The 21,962-nt window shown below is 43.3% G+C and overlaps 1 protein-coding gene across 25 annotated transcripts in view; it reads left to right on the forward strand.

Annotated features, from left to right (window-relative positions):
* Window positions 1–21,962, forward strand: part of ZMYND11 (zinc finger MYND-type containing 11) — a 101,339-nt gene that overhangs the window by 72,882 nt on the left and 6,495 nt on the right. For 10 of the 25 annotated variants that reach the window (XM_083704898.1, XM_083704910.1, XM_083704896.1 and 7 more), the window contains 10 exons: window positions 7,467–7,544; window positions 9,447–9,539; window positions 10,415–10,502; window positions 11,746–11,801; window positions 12,579–12,656; window positions 13,350–13,468; window positions 15,222–15,429; window positions 17,437–17,505; window positions 18,689–18,961; window positions 20,658–20,843. In XM_083704898.1, coding sequence (XP_083561024.1) covers window positions 7,467–7,544; window positions 9,447–9,539; window positions 10,415–10,502; window positions 11,746–11,801; window positions 12,579–12,656; window positions 13,350–13,468; window positions 15,222–15,429; window positions 17,437–17,505; window positions 18,689–18,961; window positions 20,658–20,843 — 1,248 coding nt within the window. Of the gene's footprint in view, window positions 1–7,466; window positions 7,545–9,446; window positions 9,540–10,414; window positions 10,503–11,745; window positions 11,802–12,578; window positions 12,657–13,349; window positions 13,469–15,221; window positions 15,430–17,436; window positions 17,506–18,378; window positions 18,433–18,688; window positions 18,962–20,657; window positions 20,844–21,962 lie in introns of all 25 variants that reach the window. The other 15 variants (XM_083704897.1, XM_083704886.1, XM_083704892.1 and 12 more) reach the window with 2 other exon arrangements.

Consider the following 21,962-nt stretch of genomic DNA (forward strand, 5'->3'; position numbering starts at 1 on the left):
CCAGTAAGTCATAGTTTGGGGGCTGGGATGGCAGCGGGGAGAGATGGGAAATGAGAGTTTCATATTTGCCAAGTTCAGTTGATGAGGCAGGTAGGCTTTTCTCCTTTGCTTTTCCCATTTAATTCCCATTTAATTTAATTTTCCTATATATACGTGCATAGATACACATTCATACATGGAAGATGTGTTGAAAAGCATTGGGGCTGTGAATAAACGATCGTTGTAACTTGTATTGTTGCAAGTATCTTCTTGTTTATAAGCAATAATGAGTCTGGTAGCAAAAGTAATGGAAGTTCAATATAATGTGGAGTCCATTGATAGAGGGCTAGGGTAAGCCATGGGTCCCATTTGGCCTCAGGAACAGGGAATGAATTTACCGTATTTTTTGCTCTATAAGACTCACTTTTTCCCTCCTAAAAAGTAAGGGGAAATGTGTGTGCGTCTTATGGAGCGAATGCAGGCTGCACAGCTATCACAGAAGCCAGAACAGCAAGAGGGATTGCTGCTTTCGCTGCTCAGCGATCCCTCTTGCTGTTCTGGCTTCTGAGATTCAGAATATTTTTTTTCTTGTTTTCCTCCTCTAAAAACTAGGTGCGTCTTGTGGTCTGGTGCGTCTTATAGAGCAAAGAATACGGTACTTCCGCCTGATTCCTCATTTAGTTCTTGGTTTCCTTCCTTACCAGAGAGAGCTCCCAACCCTTTGACCTTGCCCTCCCATTTGCTGCTTTCCATCCATGCCTGCTTCCTTCTTCCCTTGCCTTGCTCATGCTGTAGTTATAGCTCTTCAATAGGCCTCACTTTAGCCCAAGAAAACTACCCACTTCCATATTTTTCTGCTGCCTCCTGCCCCACCTGCCCACTTCTTTGCTTTTACTCAAGTGAATGTAGGGTGGCTGGAGTCAAAAGAGGAGAAGGCCCCTGTATAGTTGTTTAGAAGGAAGAATTTCACCAAGCTATACCTTCTACACAATTCATAGCAGTGCAGTAACCCATTCCCTTTTTGCAAATGGCTGCCCTAAGAAACATCTAATCCCTATAGCTGCTGATCATCTTTATTGCCATCCCCAGCACTGTCCAGCAAGGCAGATTTTTGCTTTCAGCTTTGCTGCTATAGCCAAGCTGCTTTTAGGAACAGCAGCTTGTAGTTCAGCGCCGGGGATTCATGCTGTAAAATTAGGCACATATTCTTGGGTGTTATGGGCTCCTTAAATTACGCCCATCTTTTTTTCCTACATATATTCAGGCAATTTCAGTATAGCGTTAGGGGTGTATATTGTTCTCTGGAATTCATTGCCACCAGGCCACAAACACAGCCTTAAAGAAAAGAAAAACCCCATATAAGTCCCTGCAAGAGAGGACAAGAATTGTGACACTGTACCATTTGGCAAAACAACTCCACGCAGCCTGTTCTGCTAGTCCCTTGGCACTCTGCCTTAACACTGGCCAGCTGCATCTCTTAATGTTGGTGTCCCACTATACACACCAGTAGTAAAGCAACAAGCATATTCTACAAAGCTTTACTTAATGGTGGCAAATACCAGTCGCTACTCAGCAGAGGAACAGTTGATGCAGAAAGATTTGAACACCACCACTGGTTTATTGGCACTGAAGTTTGTAGGTGTAGGTTTCACATTACAGACAAGTGGGGTGGTGATTTTTTTATATATATATATACTCTCATGTTCGTTTGGTATGCTTAATTTTACGGGTGAGTGCATATTCTCCTGCAGACTGCAGTGTCATCAGGCCACGAATGCCCTTGTTTTGGAAAAAGCAACACTTGGTCTGCTTCGCACCATTCTTGCTCTCCCTAGCAGGAAGCAGAGGCTGCTGGCTGTACTTGTGATAGCAGCAGCTGAATGACCAAGTCAGCTTTCTGCATTTCCCCCATCATCTTGCACAAACGTTTCTTCTGAGTTTCTACTCTTATGAGCAGTCGAACTAGAGATTCATAAAGTTTAAGTCTCTCTACCCCTGCCTCTCTCTAATGCACAGGGGTAGGGAACCTTTTTGGCCCAGCAGGCCAGATCTTTACCCCCACCCCCATGGGTTAACATTGACAGAGGACCAGGTCCACTTGCCTGTTAGTCATCTGACATGGTCCCGCCCACCTACCTGTCAAAGGTGGCCCATGGAGGTGATGGTGTGGGGTGTACCAGCGGATTCACCCCAACAGAACTTAGCCCCCATCCCATCCCTCAGTGACTGTGGCGATCACACAGGGTCCCCGGACGTTTCACCGTCTATTGATCCCTGGGCCACCACTTTATTTCTCGCTGCCACCACCCAGGCCCTACCTGGTACAATACTGAGTCCAGTCAGGGTTAAATTGGAACATAAACTTATGTTTATTTATTGCAGTTTAACAAGCGTGTGGTTTCATAAACGGTATCAGTCAATTACAGTCATGGGGTGCCTATCCAGACCTATAACTTCCGCTACCTGCTCTCACTCACTAAACCACCTCTCAGATATTACTTGTCTTCCTGGCCCCTAACTGTTCCTGACTCAGCTTATTTTGCTACACTAACTCAACCTACCCACAGACTCTATCCCAATTCACTCCCACTCCAACCAACCACCCACGAACTTCGCCCCTCCCAGAGCTGGTTTTATAGTCCCTCTGACTCCACCCCCTGGGCTCTGATTGGGTAACCTGTTTAACTATTTCACATCCAGCACTCTCATATGTTAACGTCACAGTGACATCACCTGTTGGGCAGGTTGGTATGGTTTGGGGAAAATAGCTGTGTGGGCCAACATGGACCCCCTGCTGGATCCAAAGTACGCACCCATGCTGTAATTCAAGACTTCATTCTTGAGCTAAGAAACAGGTGGTTCGCTTGGGCACCAGGAATTAGGCAGTGGGTAGTATCAGTTGGCTTGGCTCCTTCTGTTGCACCTCATCCCCCAACGTCCTTGGTGAAAAAGACTGTTTAAAGTTATGATGGCAATAGAGCAGACCTTTGCATCATAACTGGGTCGCCAGTTACTCCTTGGAAAACAGGAAGGGGGGCAATTCAATGCATATTTAAGGGAGCTTGATTCTCCCCCACCTGTGCTTTCCCTCAGAAGGTGTCTTTGAATCCCAAACCCTCAGTTTATATTAATATGACCCAGGCAGTGTTGTCCTTTTAATAATAGCTGTTCATCAAATGGCATACATGCAATACCCTAATGCAACTTTAAGTAAGCATAGATGTGAACTACTTGCCTCTCTTCCTCTATGCTTGCGGTTATATATATATTATAGTCAAAAGCCAAATAAGATTACCATATTCTACAGGGACAGTAAAGAGCATATGTGCTTTGAAAACCGTTTTATTTTTCAGTCCCTTTGTGAATTGAGATTCAACAAGTTTTTTCAGGGTAATGTTTGTGTTTGTTAACAGCGTGCATGAGCTACCCAGGCATTCTCCCATTCAGGAATTGTAAAAGTCCAGACATGCCTAGAAGCACATCAAGCAACTGCCATTCTTGAGTTCATATTTTAAAACTTATCCATTTTTTTTTAAATGTAGTGGTTTAGTGAAAGTCTGAAGATAATAGGTTCATAAAGGCTAGTAACAGATTATCATTATTATTATTATTTTAAAAATTGTTTACAGTTTGGTATTCCTTGACAAAATAAACAAACAAATGTGCAGGTTCCTGGAGAGGAGGTCACAGGCACTCTGTTCATCTGCTGCTGTGCTACTGTAAACTAAATCATGGTTCCTTTAGTGATAACATCTTGTAGATTATCTCGCTCCAGACAGACCATGAGCTGAAGCCAATATTTGTTTATGGACTGGAGAAAGGAGCAAAGCAGCTGCCATATTCTTTTTCGGAACCTGTCCATTTGCTCGTTCACGCTAAGCCATGATTTGGCTTAGTGTCATGTGTGAACTGGGCCAACATGTGGAGCAGTTTCTGGAATGCTTGACGCTGAATCAATTACAACATGCTCCAGCACACAGACATTGTCTCTCATTCACCATGAATGTGGAATTATCAAAAGTCAGTACTGAAAATATTTAATTGGCGGTATGGACAGGGCTTTCCTGTGCTGGCATGGCAGCAGAAGCTAAAACTGATAGCAAGACCTGTCTGAATATTGTCCTCTATAAAAACGTTGGGACTGTTGAACCTGGTGTGCAGATTGCTGCTGGCTAATCTTAAAAACAGTTTGGCATTTGGGCTTCCCCTCCCATATTTCTAGACGAGTCCCTTCCTGGACACATTTAAGCCAGATTGTTGAATCATTAAGGGCCGTGAGAAGTGTTTATTCGTGTTACAGCCTTTTTTAGATAGTAGAGCTGAAGAATTCATTTGACAGACTTTGAATAATTCAATGTATGTCTGAAAAATATTGTTGGCTTTGGTCTTTGAAAAATATATACAGCACATGTGCAGATTAAGCATACTGTATAGGGTCACTGGTGCATTAGCCCACCAGTGCCAGAACATTCACAGGCAATTCTGTTTATGCCAGGGGCAGCATGCCAGTGGCTTTATAGTAAACGAACCCTACTCTAAAACAGTTTTGTTTTCCAAGCATGCTAGCTGTGTAGATATTTCTCAAGAAGTGGTCTGCCTCCTCCTAACTGGCTCTTAAATCCAAATTTGGCTGTCTTCCTTGGTCACTTTTTCGCTGTAGTGTTTAAGAATGAATTTGGACATTCAGAGATAGGGACAGGAAACATAAATGCCCCGTGATTCCTTTTCCTAGCACTGCTCCGTAATATTTGAACAGATCAAGAGGTACTATTGCAGGATCAATTTTTAGTTTGATAAACCATGCTATTCTTCATGCCAATGGGATAACCTGAACTAACATACTTATTTTCAGCTATACTGACTGTTTTTGCTTAGAGAACAGGAACAGGGAGACTCAAAAGAGTATTGCTTGTCACCCCGCAAAAGTACCTCAGTTTTTTTGCTCCCCTTAATGCGGTTTGAAAGAAAATACCAAGATTTTTCTCAGGAAGTAATGTGGTTTATGTAGGGATGCTTACAGAATTTTCCCTGATATATATATATATGGTTTTAGGGTACTGAATTACCAAAACTCTGATACTCTGATAATCTTGGAACCCACAGTACTTTGGTTCCAGAAATTGTGCCCTCAGGTGTTTAAAAATTAAATAAAGGTGTTTAAAAATTAAATAAAGGTTGCTTTTCTGCAGGAGTATATCAGCACCCCACCCCCAAATAAAACTTTCAAAAGGCTTTCCAATGTATTATTTCAATTTTTCTATTTATTACAGTGCTGAAAGCAATAAACACATTTGTTTGCAGGATTTTTTGTGTGTTTTTTTTAAAGTGCACGCCTACAAAAAGGAAACACAGAAATAACTTGAAGGAGTAACCATTTATTTTTATTTTTTGCGTGGTGTGTTGTCACTTTTTGGGTGGTTTCCCCCCTCATGTATAAAATACATTATAAACAATCCAACATTTTTATTTCCTCCTGCATAACAGCTAGCCCAGAACTCACTTTATGATGGAAAAGTTGAATAGTTAGCAAATTGTGCTTTAAATGTTTGAGACAGGTACTAAACAGGTGACCTTGTGTTGTGCATTGCAAGTTTCACTTAGGCAATAAGACCAAAATTACTCAGTTGCCAAGTATAGCAGCACATTGAATCTGGATAGCCATGTTGGCTTCAGTGGAACTTTTCAGGAATAATGATTTTAAGGAATGCAGCCAATATACCAAACAGCTTGCATTCATTGGAAACTGACATAGGAAATGGTGGTTAAGAAAGTTGCACTAAGAATTTAGAATAAAGCTGTTTGGGTTTCAGAGCACTCTTCTGGCACATTCCTCTGGTTTGATATTATTGTACACGAGCGGTTGTGAATCTCTGATCTTCTGTAAAAGGAAGGAGCGACTTTTCAGTTTCGCAATCTGGATTAGGTTCCATGGCAGCTGAACCACGAGAGAGGGAAGGGGGGGACCAAAAAGGCTACTATAAGTTTTTCAAAGTGGTGACATCTCCCCCCACTAAATAGGACAGTTGACATATATGACACAACCAGGATCCCTGTGCATGCAGGGTTTCCTAGTCTCACCATTAAAATGGCATAAGCTTTTGAGCCACTCCTCAAACATAAACTCAGCATTTTTCTCTACCAGACGCATGGAGCTTGGGTTCATATCCACAGAGGTTATGACTTGTAGCCCCCATGACTTAAACAAACAAAAAAAAGTGTTTTTCATCCAGCAGCTTTTTGCTCCCCCAGTTGACAGGAATAGAATCATAGAGTTGGAAGGAATTCCTTTGGATCATCTAGTCCAACCCCCATCTCTGCTTGAAAACCTCCAAGGAAGGAGAGTCCACAACATCCAGGAGAGAGTCTGTTCCACTGTTGAACTGCTCTTGCTGTCAGAAAGTTGATGTTCAGTCGCAATCTCCTTTCTTGTAGAGAAAGGTCTTCCTTTCAAGTAGAGAACCAGGGTCAAGTTGACCCTTAAGACTTCTCTGATCCCTCAACAATATATATGCAAGGCTCTTCTCCCACTTCACACTTGGCGGCTCATTACAGTACCATGGTTGACCTACTGGTTGATGTTGAGACTCTATTAGATGTCCTCTTTTCTCTTCCTCTTTCTTTCCAGCCTCCTTTTGTGTTGATGTGGACTTACTGTTCCCTGTTGAGATGCCTTCCTCTCTAGTCTGTAGTTTTCAGTCAAGGCTAATGCCACGTTGAGGCAAACATACGCCTATGCATATGTTACCCAGGGTCATTCCCTGCCCCCCAGATTGCCCTAATCAGGTATCTAGATGCCATTGGGGTTTCTCACCAGTGTAGCATAGCATGTAGAGTGCTGGAGCAGAACTCGAGAGACCTTGGTTTAAATATCCGTTCAGTCTTAGACTCTATAAAGATGAAATCAAGAGAGACATTATCCTAGTTTCTCTTCCTTAACTGTAAAACTAGAATTAGCAGTTTAACCTCACAGGGAGGGATGCTTATAAGGGCAATTAAAGTAATTGTATTAAGCCGTTTGCACAGTAAAACACCAGTCCTAAGCAAGTTAACATAGACATAAATCCTGTAGGTTTCAGCAAATACATCGACCCAGCGAACTTTGGGGCAAGTTAAGTGTGCTTAGGCATGGGATAACAGCCTAGGATGGTTATTGCATCATTTCACAGCGGCCATTAGATTCCTCACAATTAAAAAAATGACGACAACCCTCTTAGAGCATCTTTCTTCGCTTTCTGGTTTTAAGAAATTAGAGGAGGGACAGACAGAATGTGCAGTGCCTTCTAAAAAAGCATCACTCCATGCAGATTCTTGCCTAATCGCAATCTGCAAGTGAAGATTAATCTAGCTTGCTTGAGCTAACCTGCCGCTCGGTGTTTTGCCATTGGATCTTTAAACGTGTTTTGCCTTGTAAGATTTTAAGAGACTTGCTAAAAGTCTGAATTCTTTAATAAGACTGCTTCTTTTCCCTTTTGTTCGTTTGTTACCAGAGCATTAAGAAGAAGAACACAAGCAAGCAAGAGATGAGCACCTATTTGCGCTTCATCGTCTCCCGGATGAAGGAACGAGTGAGTGTTGAAACATGATGCTCTTTAAGGTGCAATTGGTCTTGATGGCTAAGCCCCAGATTCTAGTGTTTCTCCCTGTACCTTTCAATTCATTTCTGAAGCAGAAGGCAGTGGTGGCTTCTCTCTTCTTCCCCCCACTCTACACCCTTCTCCCTCACCTCTCCAGCTGCTTTTGATCTCCCCCCTCTGCTAGAGGATGGCGGGCAAAAGGATTGCACGAAAAACAGGTTTCAACAGGGCTGTGACCTCATTCTTGAATTCAGCTGCAGATATGCAGCGGAAATCTTCAGGTTGCAATCAAACAACTCCATGTGGGTAGATGGACTTGTTCCATCAATTATATTGTATTTGGGAGAATGCCGTGGCCCAGATAAGCTTGAGCACCTCTTGGCAGACAACAGCATTTTCTTGTTAACAGCTGGGTGACACTGGATAACACGTGTCTGTGTAACAAATGGCCATGAGATCGCCTTGTGAAGGTGCATCAGGCCCTCAGACTCCCAGATGATCTCTTCCTTTCAGAGATAACTTGTTGCGGCTCTTACTCAGAGAGCTGGAGAACTCTCTGGCATTACAGGACCCCTGTCTGCAATAGGTACAGCTTTCCTGTATCCTATTGCATTCCCTCCTCCCTGGCTCACTCATTCACCTCCTTCCTTTCCCTCCTCCTCTCTGTCCTTCCTTCCTCTTTAGGCAGCACTGCAGCAGCACAGTCCCTCTCCCCTGTAATCTCTTCCACTGGTTTGTCTGCTTCTCTCCTCAATAGCATTCTCCATGCCAGCTTCCTCCGTCGTTCGTCTCCATTTCCTCTTCTAGCCAGGGCCTGCCCTATATACCATAGATGAACATGCTCCCAAGGTTTCACAAGCATATTGTCACTGCACAGTTCCACTCCTGTTCTGGTTTCCCACCAGGTCGTCTGAGAAGCCACATGGAGCTTGGCTGCAGCAGCCACGCTCTTCAGGCAGCATGGTTTGGGTGTCCTTTCACTTCCTGTAGGGCCCTGTTCTTGCTGACCTGCAAAGGTGCCAGGTTGTCCCCAAGATTGAGGGAGCCCAGTGTGCATCACAGGCATGTGATGTCACGTGGATTACATGTTGTCCAGAGGAGGCCGAGCACTCTGGAGGATCCAGCCACTGAAGTGGCGTTGTGCAGTGCATGTTGTGCGTGGCATCACACACGTGCGCCGGACCCGCTCAACATGGAGGGGGCCGAAGACACCTCACCCCTCTAGAGTTGGCACACTTGCTGACCTGACATAAAATTTGACAGAAAGAGTGGTTTTGACTTTTGCGTATTTGCGCATTTTGCTTTGGAAATCAAATGTGAGCTCAGTTTCCAACTTGAAATATTAGGAGACCAGAGTTCAAATCCTTGCACAGCCATGAAGCTCACTGGGTGACCTTGGGCCAGTCACTGCCCCTCAGCCCAGCCTCCTTCGCAGGGCTGTTAAATAAAGAGGGGGAGAACTATGTATGCCATGGGGGGGGGGAGGTGGGATATAAATGCAATAAATAATCAATAAACCTCTTTTTTTTTTTTTGGCATGCAAATTCAAATTAGCAGAATTTACTTGGAAATCACCACCCCAATTTGTTTGAAGTTTAATAAATCTGTTTTGGAAAGGAATCACTGTTTAAAAATTCCAGATGGAGAGAAAAATGTTGTGGGTTTTGCCCCATAATTATAGCATGGCTGTTTTAACAAGAATTGCTTTTTTGCAAGGTGACCTCAGGAATTTTTGAATTAGCAAGTTCAGAAAACTTAACATTGTCCATGCGCACCCACTAGTCAGACAGACACGCTTTGGGGGCTCCACCTGAATACATGTGAATTATGTCAGTACTTTTCTGTTACAGCACTAACTAGCTACTGAACTGATGTACTGTGATCCTTTTTTAGGCTATTGATCTAAACAAGAAAGGCAAGGACAACAAACACCCAATGTACCGTAGGCTGGTGCACACAGCCGTTGATGTTCCCACTATACAAGAGGTATGTTCTCCAGTCGTGTGGACCTACATTCTGGGGGCCCCTGAAGCTTAAACTGTTCACAACCAGCAATGAGGTCTGGTAACGGCTGTCGTCTTCTTCGGTGGAGTTGTTCCACGGCAGATCACCACGGCGGACTCTCAAACTTTGGGATGATTGAAATACGCACAGCAGAAAACCAACTGATTTGAGTTGTGTGACTCTAATTGGGTCTGCTAGACCCCAAAAAATTAAGCAGTGTTGATTAAAAGTTGCATCTTGGGTCTTTTTTGTGTGTGCCTTTTCAAAAGATGATGAGCAGCAGTGGAATAGGGATAGATTTGGGGGTGGGTGGGGGTGCATGTTAATGTTGGCAGCCGTCAAACCGCTTATTCTAGATTAATCACTTGCCAATAAATCCTGACTAGATGTAGCACTTACATGTTTATTAAGCCAACAGCAGTCTGTGGGGCTGGGCGGCAGCGTTTTCCGGTGGCATCGCTGTGGTTTACCAGGAGAGGCCGGGTGAGGTGATGGCAAGGTCAGTGTGGTGCAAATATACTAATGAACGTGCCAGATTAGCTTGCACATTTGTGCCTCGCTAAACTTGCTGCTCCTTTCCCACCCTGTGCCTTGATAAGCTTAATGACACAAGTGGTTGAATAGTCAGCTAAGCATTAAGGCCTGTTCCAAATGTGTCACAGGGTGTCTGTCAATAAGAAATGCTAAGGATTGAAGATGGGACCTTAAGTGTACAAAATCTGTTCTCTGGGTTGTGTACAGTTTTTTTTTTTACTCCCACGAAATGTGTAATATAGAGGCCATTGGCCCATGTTTGCCTGGATGTGATTGGTTGCCATCTCAAATGCATGCTTTTATGACTGTTTCAATCTATTTAGAAAGTAAACGAAGGAAAGTACAGGAGCTACGAAGAGTTCAAAGCAGACGCTCAGTTGCTTCTACACAACACAGTGATTTTTTACGGAGGTAAGGTCAAAACGAACCAGTGCGATAGAATCTTACATAAGCCACACACCTCATAGGGTTGAGCCAAAATATTTCCTGCAATTTCAGTTTCATTTCTGCTCCCTTGAAAGTATCAATTGCTTTCCATTGGGACTCTGGAATCTCCCAAGTAGGTTCAAAGGAGACTATGCTCCTCATCCTCAAGAGAGCTAACTAGTCCTGAGATAATCCAAAATGACCCAAGCTTGTGGGAGGAGGTCCCACAGGCCAACTCGGCTAGAGATCAGTTGGCTTCCCCTTTATATATCTTGCGCAAGCTCTCCCAAGTCCCATGTGACTGGAGCAGGGTTTCTTGACTGTACAGCTATTTCGGCTGCCAAGTTGCCAAGTACTTCCAAACGTATATCCTTTAGGGTTTGCTTCTGTGCTTCACAGTCACACGCTCTGGAAACTGCTACCCTCAGAGCATCTTGAGAAAACACGCGGGCATTTTCCCCTCAAGAAAGACTGCCTATTTATTGAGTAGGAATTTCTAGCTTGCCAAAAGAGCAACAGCAGCAGACATGAAAAATCAAAATGATAAATGTTTGGCTTGGCCCCAGTTAGGAATTTGAATGCATTATTTTACTCTCTGGTGTTGTCTCTTCCTCGCCAGCATGCTTATCGGAAGTGCGCCTGCTGGAAGGATTAAATGTGCCTAGAGCCACAGAGATCTCAAAAGCAAAAACACACCAACTGCCCTTTAGCTCCTCCAGAGACCAGCCTGCTCAGTTGAAATTTTAGCACATCACAAACTGAGAGAGCAGGTGTTTTCAGACATAATAGTTCTAGAGGACTTTTAGCAAGCCCAACTGCATAGTGCGTGTACTGGGGAATAGAAAACACCCCTTTCTTACCATAGTTGGATATATCACTGAGAGATTATACTCTGTCTGGCAAACACATCTGTTGTTCTCCCCACAGTAAAAAGACAAAATTCAGGAGGTCTGTAACATGCACCTCAGATTACTTAGTTCTATTGTGCGTTTACGAATGCCCTTCATGTGTAAATATTTGCTCTGGGGAACTTGGCCTATAGTCGTGGCAAACAGCACCAGTGCAAGAACTACAGAATTGTAGAGTTGTTGAGAAGCTCTGAGGAATCAGAACAGAAATTAGTAAATAGCCATTATAAATGTATCCATTTGGTTCTTCACACTAATAAGAGATTGGTGGTTGTATGAAAAGTGTGCAAATACTTAGTTTTGTATGCCTTTATTTGCAGCGGACAGTGAGCAAGCTGATATAGCCAGAATGCTTTACAAAGACACCTGCCATGAGGTGAGTAATATCCAGCAAGTAATTTGGCTGGCAGTACTATTTGGTGTCAGGATAATTGCCTACCAGTTTCCATATGCTAAATGGTTCCATTTGTCTTGAAAGTTTTCCTGGAAATAAGTAAATCTTGTGCAACAGTTGATGCAACATCGAGAGCCCCAAGTGAGATGCTCTTTTGTGTTTTGTTAATATTTTCAGCTTTAAAAATACACCATGTCTTAGCAAGCTTATTGGTTATTCTATCTTCCCATATAACTGTGGACTTACATAGCTGCATTTTTAAAATCATGCAAACAGAAGAGGAAAAATGGATTTTATTTTTTATTTAGTTTGTGAGAGGTAGTTAATGGAAAGAGACGGAATTAGAAGTGAAGTGGTTCATGCATTTGCACTCATCCAGATCAGAGATGTTTGACACCTGCTTCAAAAATTGAAGCCACTTTTTCACTTTAATTAAAAAAAACCAGAGACATCTAAATAGAGTTAAACATTGTCAGCTGTTGTATTAGTGCTTCCATAGTCAAATTATTCTAGAGGGTAGGAAATGTTTAAAGTTTACTAATTATTCTCATATTCATGTCATAGTTTGTTTAAAAAAAATTGAAGAAGTTTTTGGTTTTATACTCAGCACAAATAAAAGAGTGCTAAGGCCAAACATTTGCTTAGTGTGTACAGCTAGTATAATTTTGCAAAGGCAGAGACCACGTCAAACCCCCAGTCAAAAATATAATCATGTTAGAGAATATACTGTTGAGGCTTACAGATTGTTTCCTGTTTCAGCTGGATGAACTTCAGCTTTGCAAGAACTGTTTCTATTTATCGAACGCGCGTCCCGACAATTGGTTCTGCTATCCTTGTGTAAGTTTTACTCTTCCAGTTTGCTTTTTCATGCTACTCATGATTAATTTTTCAGATTTGCTGCCACAATATATGGTGATGGCCAGCAGCTCAGATAACCTTTTAAAGAACATTACATTTATTTTTTTTAAAAAACCCAACACAAAACAAAACCCAAAGGTCTATTAATGGCTACCAGCTGTGATTGCAGAATGAAATCTCTGAGTACTAGATGATGGGAACAAGCACCAGTTAAGCATTCAGATGTACCGGCTTGAAACTCGTTTTACACATTTGATTCTAATCCAGCAACTCTGGCAAACCTGCACAGATTCCTAAGGGCACATGGAGCATTTCCCATGTGCAAGAGAACAAAATGTTCAAGTGCCTGGAAATTCACATGTTGGTCAGCCTCTGTTGGCATCAAATAACCTGGTATTTAGATGCAAACAAATTCTAACAGAGTACTTAAATTTAAGCTCGGAACCTCAGATTTGCTGTGCCTGCAGTGAAAGGGATAGGGCATAATGGTTTGGCATTGTGGTGTTAGGCTCACAAAGGTGAAATCTTATGGTTCCTGATGTCTTCTGTGTATAAGACATAGTTCAGCACTATCATGGATGAGTTCCGTCTTGATTCTGCAGTTGAGTGTCATACTTTTAAGTCCCATAGCCAGCCATCATTCTACAACTTACATCTTTCTTTAATTTCTAGATACCCAATCATGAGCTGGTTTGGGCTAAAATGAAAGGTTTTGGATTCTGGCCTGCCAAAGTCATGCAGAAAGAGGACAATCAGGTGGACGTTCGCTTTTTTGGCCACCACCACCAAAGGTATGTTCATATCTGCATCTTCTGATGAGCCTACCTCTTTGTTTCTTAAGGCCCAGCTGAAAAAAATAATAATTACAAGCCACATAGACCATGCTTTCTTTTTCCTAACTCACTTGATTTTAGAAAAGATAAGAGGGACTGTCCAGTGACTCACAAGAAATTTCACTTTTAGAATTGCTGCAGGGATGCTCTCTAACATATTTTAGATAAAAGAATGAGACAAAGTCTGCCTGACTCATTTCTTCATATAGCAATCTGAATAAAAGATTGGTACTTACAGTTGTAAGGCATTTTAGACATGTGCAAAATGGGATGAGGTCAGAACCACATACAAATAAAAATATCCTTATCTAAGGAGCTGCTGTTGTTTTCTTAAAAAAAAATCCATATTACAGCAATAGGTCGTCCCCCCATTGCAAAACACACCCATTTTAATGTAAGAAACAAAGTGAGAGAGAAGGGTAATATAGAACCATTGCTAGAGGGGAAACACATTTGGTAACACTTTTCTTTTATGCTAGCTATTTTTTAAAAAAGGGATGGGGGAAGCTTCAGGTGGAAAATCTATGGCCCGATTTAAATGTCAGCATTATTTGTTAGCCGAGGAATTTCCATGTGCCTGTGTGCTGCTTGCTTACCCAGTTGAATTCAATATTTCTTGGTTTGCTAAACTTCAGCTTGCTATGATGCCCGAGCTGGGAAACTCTGTGATCTGAGTACTCCCTACAAAGCAGATTTGCTGTCAGCTTCAAGCCATAGTTTCCTGCCTTGAACATCACAGTAAACAGTGGCTTGACAAATCACAGCAAACTGTAGCTTGAAATCTTGTATTCAATTGAGTAATTAAAGAGAGGGGGGAACACACAGGTACATAGTGCATTTCTGATCCGTGGGGGGTTTTTTAGACTGGCATCTGAACCGGCCCATCATATGAGGCTAATAATAATAATAATAATAATAATAATAATAATAATAATAATAATTTATTATTTATACCACGCCCATCTTGCTGAGTTTCCCCAGCCACTCTGGGCAGCTCCCAATCAAGTGTTAAAAACAGTACAGCATTAAATATTAAAAACTTCCCTGAACAGGGCTGCCTTCAGATGTCTTTTAAAGATAGGATAGCTGCTTATTTCCTTCACATCTGATGGGAGGGTGTTCCACAGGGTGGGTGCCACTACCGAGAAGGCCCTCTGTCTGGGTCCCTGTAACCTCACTTCTCGCAATGAGGGAACCGCCAGAAGGCCCTCGGCGCTGGATCTCAGTGTGCGGGCTGAACGATGGGGGTGGAGACGCTCCTTCTGGTATACAGGACCGAGGCCGTTTAGGGCTTTAAAGGTTAGCACCAACACTTTGAATTGTGTTCAGAAACGTGCTAGGAGCCAATGAAGGACTGGTGTTATGTGGTCCCGGCGGCCACTCCCAGTCACCAGTCTAGCTGCCGCATTCTGGATTAATTGCAGTTTCTGCGTCACCTTCAAAGGTAGCCCCACGTAGAGCGCATTGCAGTAGTCCAAGGGGGAGATAACTAGAGCATGCACCACTCTGGCAAGACAGTCCGCAGACAGGTAGGGTGTCCTGTAACAAAAGACTGTAAGGTATCTTCCCTTATGATAGTTTATGTATAGACTTTCAGTATGAAAAAAAATACTACTTTAGAAACTGTGCCCTAGCCAGTTTCAAGAGATGTGCATAAATAAAACATGCTGCTGAGCTTTCTTAAGAATGTCTTTTAATTTACGTTGTCCAGGGCCTGGATTCCTTCAGAAAATATTCAAGAGATCACAGTTAATATACATCGGCTGCATGTAAAACGTAGCATGGGCTGGAAAAAAGCGTGTGATGAGCTGGAACTACACCAGCGCTTCCTTCGAGACGGCAGGTTCTGGAAATCAAAGAACGAGGATAAAGGGGAGGAGGAGGCTGAATCCAGCATCTCTTCCACCAGCAATGAGCAGGTGAGTCTTCCTGGGAAATCAGCCTTGCAGGTAAAAGCTGACTTGCCATGGATTCATGCACAAAGTTAGGCTGTTCTTTTGAGTCTGCTTTCTCACCAAGCGTGTTCCTGTTTTGAGTAAGTAAGACAAATTCTGTGCCAGCTGTTATTCCTCGGAAACACTCCATACGTCATACTAAGAATGATAATCCATAAAGTTTGTTCCTGACATCCTGGTTCTCCGAGAATGTTTTTGAGCAAGGAATGAAAAGATAGGCGTCCACAGGCTTTCAGGTTTCCGCTGCAGACTAGAAACCAGAAGCAAGGTGGCTGTCGTTCAGTGGTAGAACATTTGCTCTGCAATTAGTAGGTTCCAGGTTTACTCCCTGGCATTTCCCATTAGACACTCTACAATTCTGAGTGTCATCTTAGTCCAACCCCTTGCAATGCAGAAATCCTGTCTACAGCCATTCCTGGATAGGCTTGAACCGCCAACCTTCTGGTTAACAGCCAGATGCACTAACCCATTGCGCCACCTAAGGCCTGGAAATGTCTCTTGTCTGAAACCCTGAAGAGCCACCGCAGGTCTGTGTAGACAATACTGTGCCAGATGAGCTGAAAGCTGATATGATCTGGTTTCCTGTTTTTGCATGATATACAAGGTTATTTGGTTGCATGTCAGTCCTGTGAACATGTCCTGCTAATGATGTGTAAAACATGCATTGATGGCTATATTAACGAAATTATGTTCCCCTTTGTTTTGTATCTATGAGCCTGTTTGTGCAATGCTGATTCCGCCCCCCTCCCCCCACTCAATCATGAACTTGGGAAACTTAAATGTGATCCTTCTACCTATTGGACAGCTGCAACCATTTCATTTGTTGTGCCCGTGCAATTTAATGCTGCTGCAGTCGTGGCACTAACAGCAGCTGCCTCTGTGTCAACAGCAGGGTTGGATTTTTAATTCCTCTGCAAGGACATGTTACCCAGAGGGATATAAGCGTGAGTTGTTTGTTATCTGTAGGGCAGTTCATGCAAAACAAAGGTGAATGGCTGCACATATTCCTAATCTGTATTGCAGTTTTGATCAGTAATCTCTGAATGTTGGCATGGCTGTTAGTTTGTGGATTCCAGCCTCTTAATAGAGGTTCTGGGGCAATGGATCGTGCACTTGTTTAAAAGTTAAATGATTGTCAGTGAAAGCAAAGTCACAAAACATATTTTATGCCTCCCACCGCTGCCGCAAATATGCCATATTCTTACTGATTTACAGTTCATTTAGTAGTCTGTTTCTTGTTGGATTCAGATGAAGTTTGAAATTTTAGGTGGTTTGATTTGGCTTCAGGTTTTGTACTCTTTGTGGCCTAGCATGGATGAAAGTTGGCTGTTCATAATGTGACGTTAATACCTACTCTGCTCTAAATCTCTCCCTCATTTATCCTAATTTTATTATGTAACCAAATTTCAGTGTGCCTCCAATCTGTGCTCTTGGAAGGAAGCTCCAAGTTGCCTTGAAGATGGGCTTTCCCAGATGCTCTAAGAAAAGGCTTCCCAAACTTGGGTCTCCAGCTGTTTTTGGACTACAGTTCCCATCATCCCTGACCACTGGTCCTGCTAGGTATGGATGATGGGAGTTGTAGTCCAAAAACAGCTGGCGACCCAAGTTTGGGAAACCCTGCTCTTAAAGTTTGTGGCCATATGATAGCTTAATAACTGAGGCAATGTCACACTGAGATCTAGTTGCACCCTTGCCGTTCAAACACGCTTGCTTGGTTAGCACTGTATCCTTCTTGGGGGCTTTTTCAAAGGCTTGATATTCTTTTAGTTTGCTTTACGTAGTTCAGCATATAGAAATTAATTAATTGGTATTGATGAACCGTTTATTTTGTAGGTTGTGTTTTTATATATATTTAGTCAATTTTTTTGCAGAGAAATAAAAGTAAAATACTCATTACCTATCAGCAATTCTGAATTAGTGTTTTATGGCATTTGAATTAATACTATATTGTTTTCTCAACAATATCTCCAGCTAAAGGTTACTCAGGAACCAAGGGCAAAGAAAGGAAGACGTAATCAAAGCGTGGAACCCAAAAAGGAAGTAAGAAACAGCAAATTTGGTACATGCACCTATGCATAAGGCAGGAAAAAAAATTCCGAGAGGCATCCTTCCTTTCTTATCATTCACAAATTCAGTTTATACTCCATTACTATTGACTGTGTGAATGTCAGAAGAGTGATTGCCATTTCTTAAAAGAGTGCATTACTGTTCCAAATTACTGCTTGAAGCTGTCTTACCTATTTGGACCCAGTTCTCCAATCTGGATCTTTTAAATACAGTTCTAAATAAATTGTGCTCTCATTTCATTAAGGATTGATTGCTAAAAGTGACACCCGCTTGTTCTGTCACTTAAGTGACTGGAAAGCTCAAAATTCCACAACGTCAAGTCCCGCGGCCTGGGGCAGATGTAACACTGCCAATCTCTTAACCGCAGTTAGGAGATGGAGAGCACTCTCTCTTGCCTTCTTCCGTGCAAATTCCTCCTTGCTTCCCTTGTTTGCCTTAACCATGGTTTAGCATTGCATCTGTGCCAACTTTCATTGTACATAACCAGGGCTCCCGCCTTAAGCAGAGTTTGGGAAGGGAGGGAAAGTGTGTACACTAACCTGCAGCCTGCTTCCTATCTCATGGCCAGTGTTACATCTGCCCCAACCCCGACTACTGTACAGCCAAAGTCAAGAGACACCTAGTCTCTGGTTCTGTAAACCTACAGCCCTTATTCTGTGTATGTAGTAATACTCATTCATCCATTTTCACCTCATTCTTCATCCAAACAAGGCTCAGAGGGGGTTACTAAGGGGTTTACTAATCATACAGTCCCTGCCCTCAGGCTTACAATCTAAAAGACACAACACAAAAGGAAAAAGCACTGAGAAGGGAAGAGGGGGAAAAACCAAAGTCTCTGTTTCTTAGTTGCAGAATTCTTGTAATGATCAGCTGGGACTGAAAGATTTCAAGGAGAAGCTGGCAAGTTAATTCATTTCTATGCTAGATGTGTTTTCTCCCCCTCCTTATTAGGTAGTTTTGCAGCACTGGCATGGTCACCTGTGTTATTGTTGTAGTGCTGTAATACTATATAGCATTGCTCCTTTTGCCTTCAGGTGTGTTTGGACCTGATTTGCACATTGCTTCAATGTCTTCCCACTCTGTATACCTGAAACCCAGATGATTACGTTCCTCTCCGCTGGTGATTAAGAGGAGTCGTTTTGTTGGTTTCCCCCAGGAGCCGGAGCCTGAAACGGAAGCAGTTAGTTCGAGCCAGGAAATCCCCACAATGCCTCAACCCATCGAAAAAGTTTCTGTGTCAACCCAGACAAAGAAGTTAAGTGCCTCTTCTCCAAAAATGCTGCATCGGAGCACCCAGACCAATAACGACGGAGTATGTCAAAACATGTGCCATGACAAATACACCAAAATCTTCAGCGACTTCAAAGAAAGGTTCAAGGCTGATCATAAGAGGGAGACGGAGAGGGTGGTGCGAGAAGCTCTTGAGAAGGTAATTCTGACCACAGGGAAGGCATTAATTCCAATTGTATACCATCCTCAAATGTCACATCCCAACCTGTATTAGTTTCCCCCTTCCTTCAGAGTGTACTTACTGTTCCACACAGGGGTGATAACCCCTAGTCGATCCCTTCCCAGGTAAACTCTTCTAAAAGCAAAGCCCTATGGGAGCAGTACAGGACCACAGCCTGTAGGGGGACTTTGGTGTGTAGAATGTGAGCTGGTTTAAATGTTGCTTCAGCCACACGTGTTTCTCCCAATGTGACATAAGGCCAGCGGGGTGCCTTCCAGGTGTTTTTTTGGACTACAGTTCCCATCAGCCCAACCAGCATGGCCAGCGATCAAGGGTGATTGGAATTGGAGTCCAGCAACATCTGAAGGGCACCACATTGGCTAGGTGGCAGAAACGTGGCACACCAATGAGAAATGCCTTGCCTTGCATGCCTTTTGTAAGGCTTGCTAAGGTGGAAGAGAATCACTATATAAATTATTGTTGTTATTGCACTAGTGCAGGGGTGAGGAAACCCCAGCCTGCAAGCTACTCTTGGCCTTCCAGGGATTCCAGGTTGGCCAACAAAGCCATTTCCCTCCAAACCAGACCCACCTGTCTACCAGCTGAAGTCACTGGGGTAGCATCAACTGACGAGTAGCGGGGCAGGGTTTGATCCTTCTGGGGGCTGCTTCAGTATGTTCTGTGCTGCTGAAGCAAGACCCATTGCAGGCGGCAAGGTGGAAACTTCTCATCAGCTGGTGAACCGATGGTCTAGTCCTGCTGGTTCTTCTTTGCTTGCACGTTCTCCGAGGGAAAGGCAAATCAGATCCCTTTGACAGGTGGGTCTTCCCCACCCACTTGCCAAAGTTGGCCCGTGGGAATGGGAAGAGGAAGATCTGGGGTTCCCCACCTCTGCTGCATTAGAACCCATAAAGTCGAGCAAACACCCACACGAAGGAGTGGCCTGGGATTTAAAAGGAGCAGAAGCAGGGACGCCAGGAAGAGAACAATCTTTGTTGAGGATGTTGATTAATTCTAACCCTCAAAGCAGTTCGTTCTTTAAAATAAAATCCTGTGCAAGATATTACATGATGTTATAGCTGGCTTCTCAATCAACAAAGATTTCAAAGAGGAGTGTTTTCCTTTGCTTTTAATGAGATTGCGTCTGCACCTGGTTGTGCCATGGGTGTTGCAGCCTGAGACAGAACATATACATCTTCTAAACTGGAGCAATGCGGCAGCATCAGCCGTGATGCATTACACGTGCCAAAAACACAGCTGTGGCACTTGCCTGAATTTCAGGCTGCGCAGATCAGTTGGTGCAGCTGCTCTGAGCCTTTTGCCCCAGTGTGGGCACACAGCCTGGCGAAATCCCAAGGGTTTTTTTTTGTTGAGGCAGATCCAGCACACTTGATCTCTACAAGCCACTTGGCAGCTTTGCTCCAGCGCCCAGGCTGATGCCTGCAACTCCAAACGGCAGCCGAGGAGAAGTGCCAAGAATAGCGCTAGCTCATCTAGAGGAAAGTAGGCACAGTGTGAATCAGAAGGGGTGATGTGGGGTCAATTCCATGTTGGGAAGCAGCTGGCAATGTGGAGTGTTACCTGTTGCAGGTTGGGTGTGGTTTTTTTTTGGGGGGGGGGTAAAAACTGCTATGTCTGTTCACCTGCTCACCTGCTTCTTTGCCCTCCCCCCCAGCTGCGTACAGATATGGAGGAGGAAAAAAGGCAGGCTGTGAACAAAGCTGTTGCAAACATGCAAACAGAGTGCGACAGGAAGACGAAGCAGGTGAAGGAGAAGTGCAAAGAGGAGTTTTTAGAAGAGGTTAAGAAGCTAGCCAGCCAGCACAAGCAACTGATTTCCCAGACCAAGAAGAAGCAGTGGGTAAGCAGAGCTGGCTACAAATCACTAACGATTGCATGCAGGCAGCGTCATCATCAGGGTGGACGGACGGACGGTGGCCTGTTTTGTGGCTTTATTTCCACAGTGCCAACGGCGGGGGGGGGCGTGGAAGGGCCTTTTCTTTTCTCCATCATCTCTGCAGGAGTCATCGCTTGCTTTCGCTTTTTCCTCGATGCCCAGTTGCTTTGCAGCACTTCCTTTTCCTCCCTGCACACGCGCCATGGTTGAAAGAGATTGTTCCCTTTGTTAAGCACTGTCACGCTTTGCGCAGTTATCATGACACACAGGAAGGGTTGCAAAGCCTGGCATTTTCAGCCCTTTGCGACCCTCCCCTGCTTTTCCTTTGTGTCCCTGAACGCTGGAGGTGCAACAGAGTGCAGATTCCACCCAAGCCTCTGGTGCCCCCTACACACATCACCAGTGGCACTCCCTTGAGACCTCAGCAAGCCTCCCAACCCCTCTGCCCTTAGACCTTCTTCTGTGAGGAGGAGGGAGGTGGTGACAGGTGGCCTTGGTGAGCTGCAGCAGTTCATTTTTTTCTTTTTTAAATGTGTCTTTATTAATTTAAAATAAATACATTTATGAGAAAACAGACGTACATGCAAGTAAACAAACAAACAAATAACAGAATAATCCAACAAACCACCACACTATGATACAAGCAGATTAATATAATTATCATATATACTCCCCATATTGAACACAATTATAAAATATATAGAGAAGAAATTTAAAACTGACTTCCAGTTAATCTCACTGTACTTTATCTATCCATTACATTACATCTATCCATATCTATCCATTACACGGTTACATATTTCTTATATAATTTCTTTTTACCTCCCTGTGAACTTATATTCATACAATACAGGGATCAGTCTAATTTTATTAAGCGTTTTGCCAAAAGAAATAGGGAAATCGAAAAGAACATTGTTCGTGTATGGAATAACGGCAGCCAGAATTTTAGCAGCAAGAAATTGGAAAAACACAACAATACCCAACACGGAAGATTAGATGGTTTAACTGCAGGATATTACAAAATGTTAAAAGAATGGTTGATTCAACCATTGAAAGAAGTTTGCAATCAAATTTTGGAGGGGA

Source organism: Podarcis gaigeae (assembly GCF_964106915.1).
Source record: "Podarcis gaigeae genome assembly, chromosome: 12".
NCBI lineage: Eukaryota > Metazoa > Chordata > Lepidosauria > Squamata > Lacertidae > Podarcis > Podarcis gaigeae.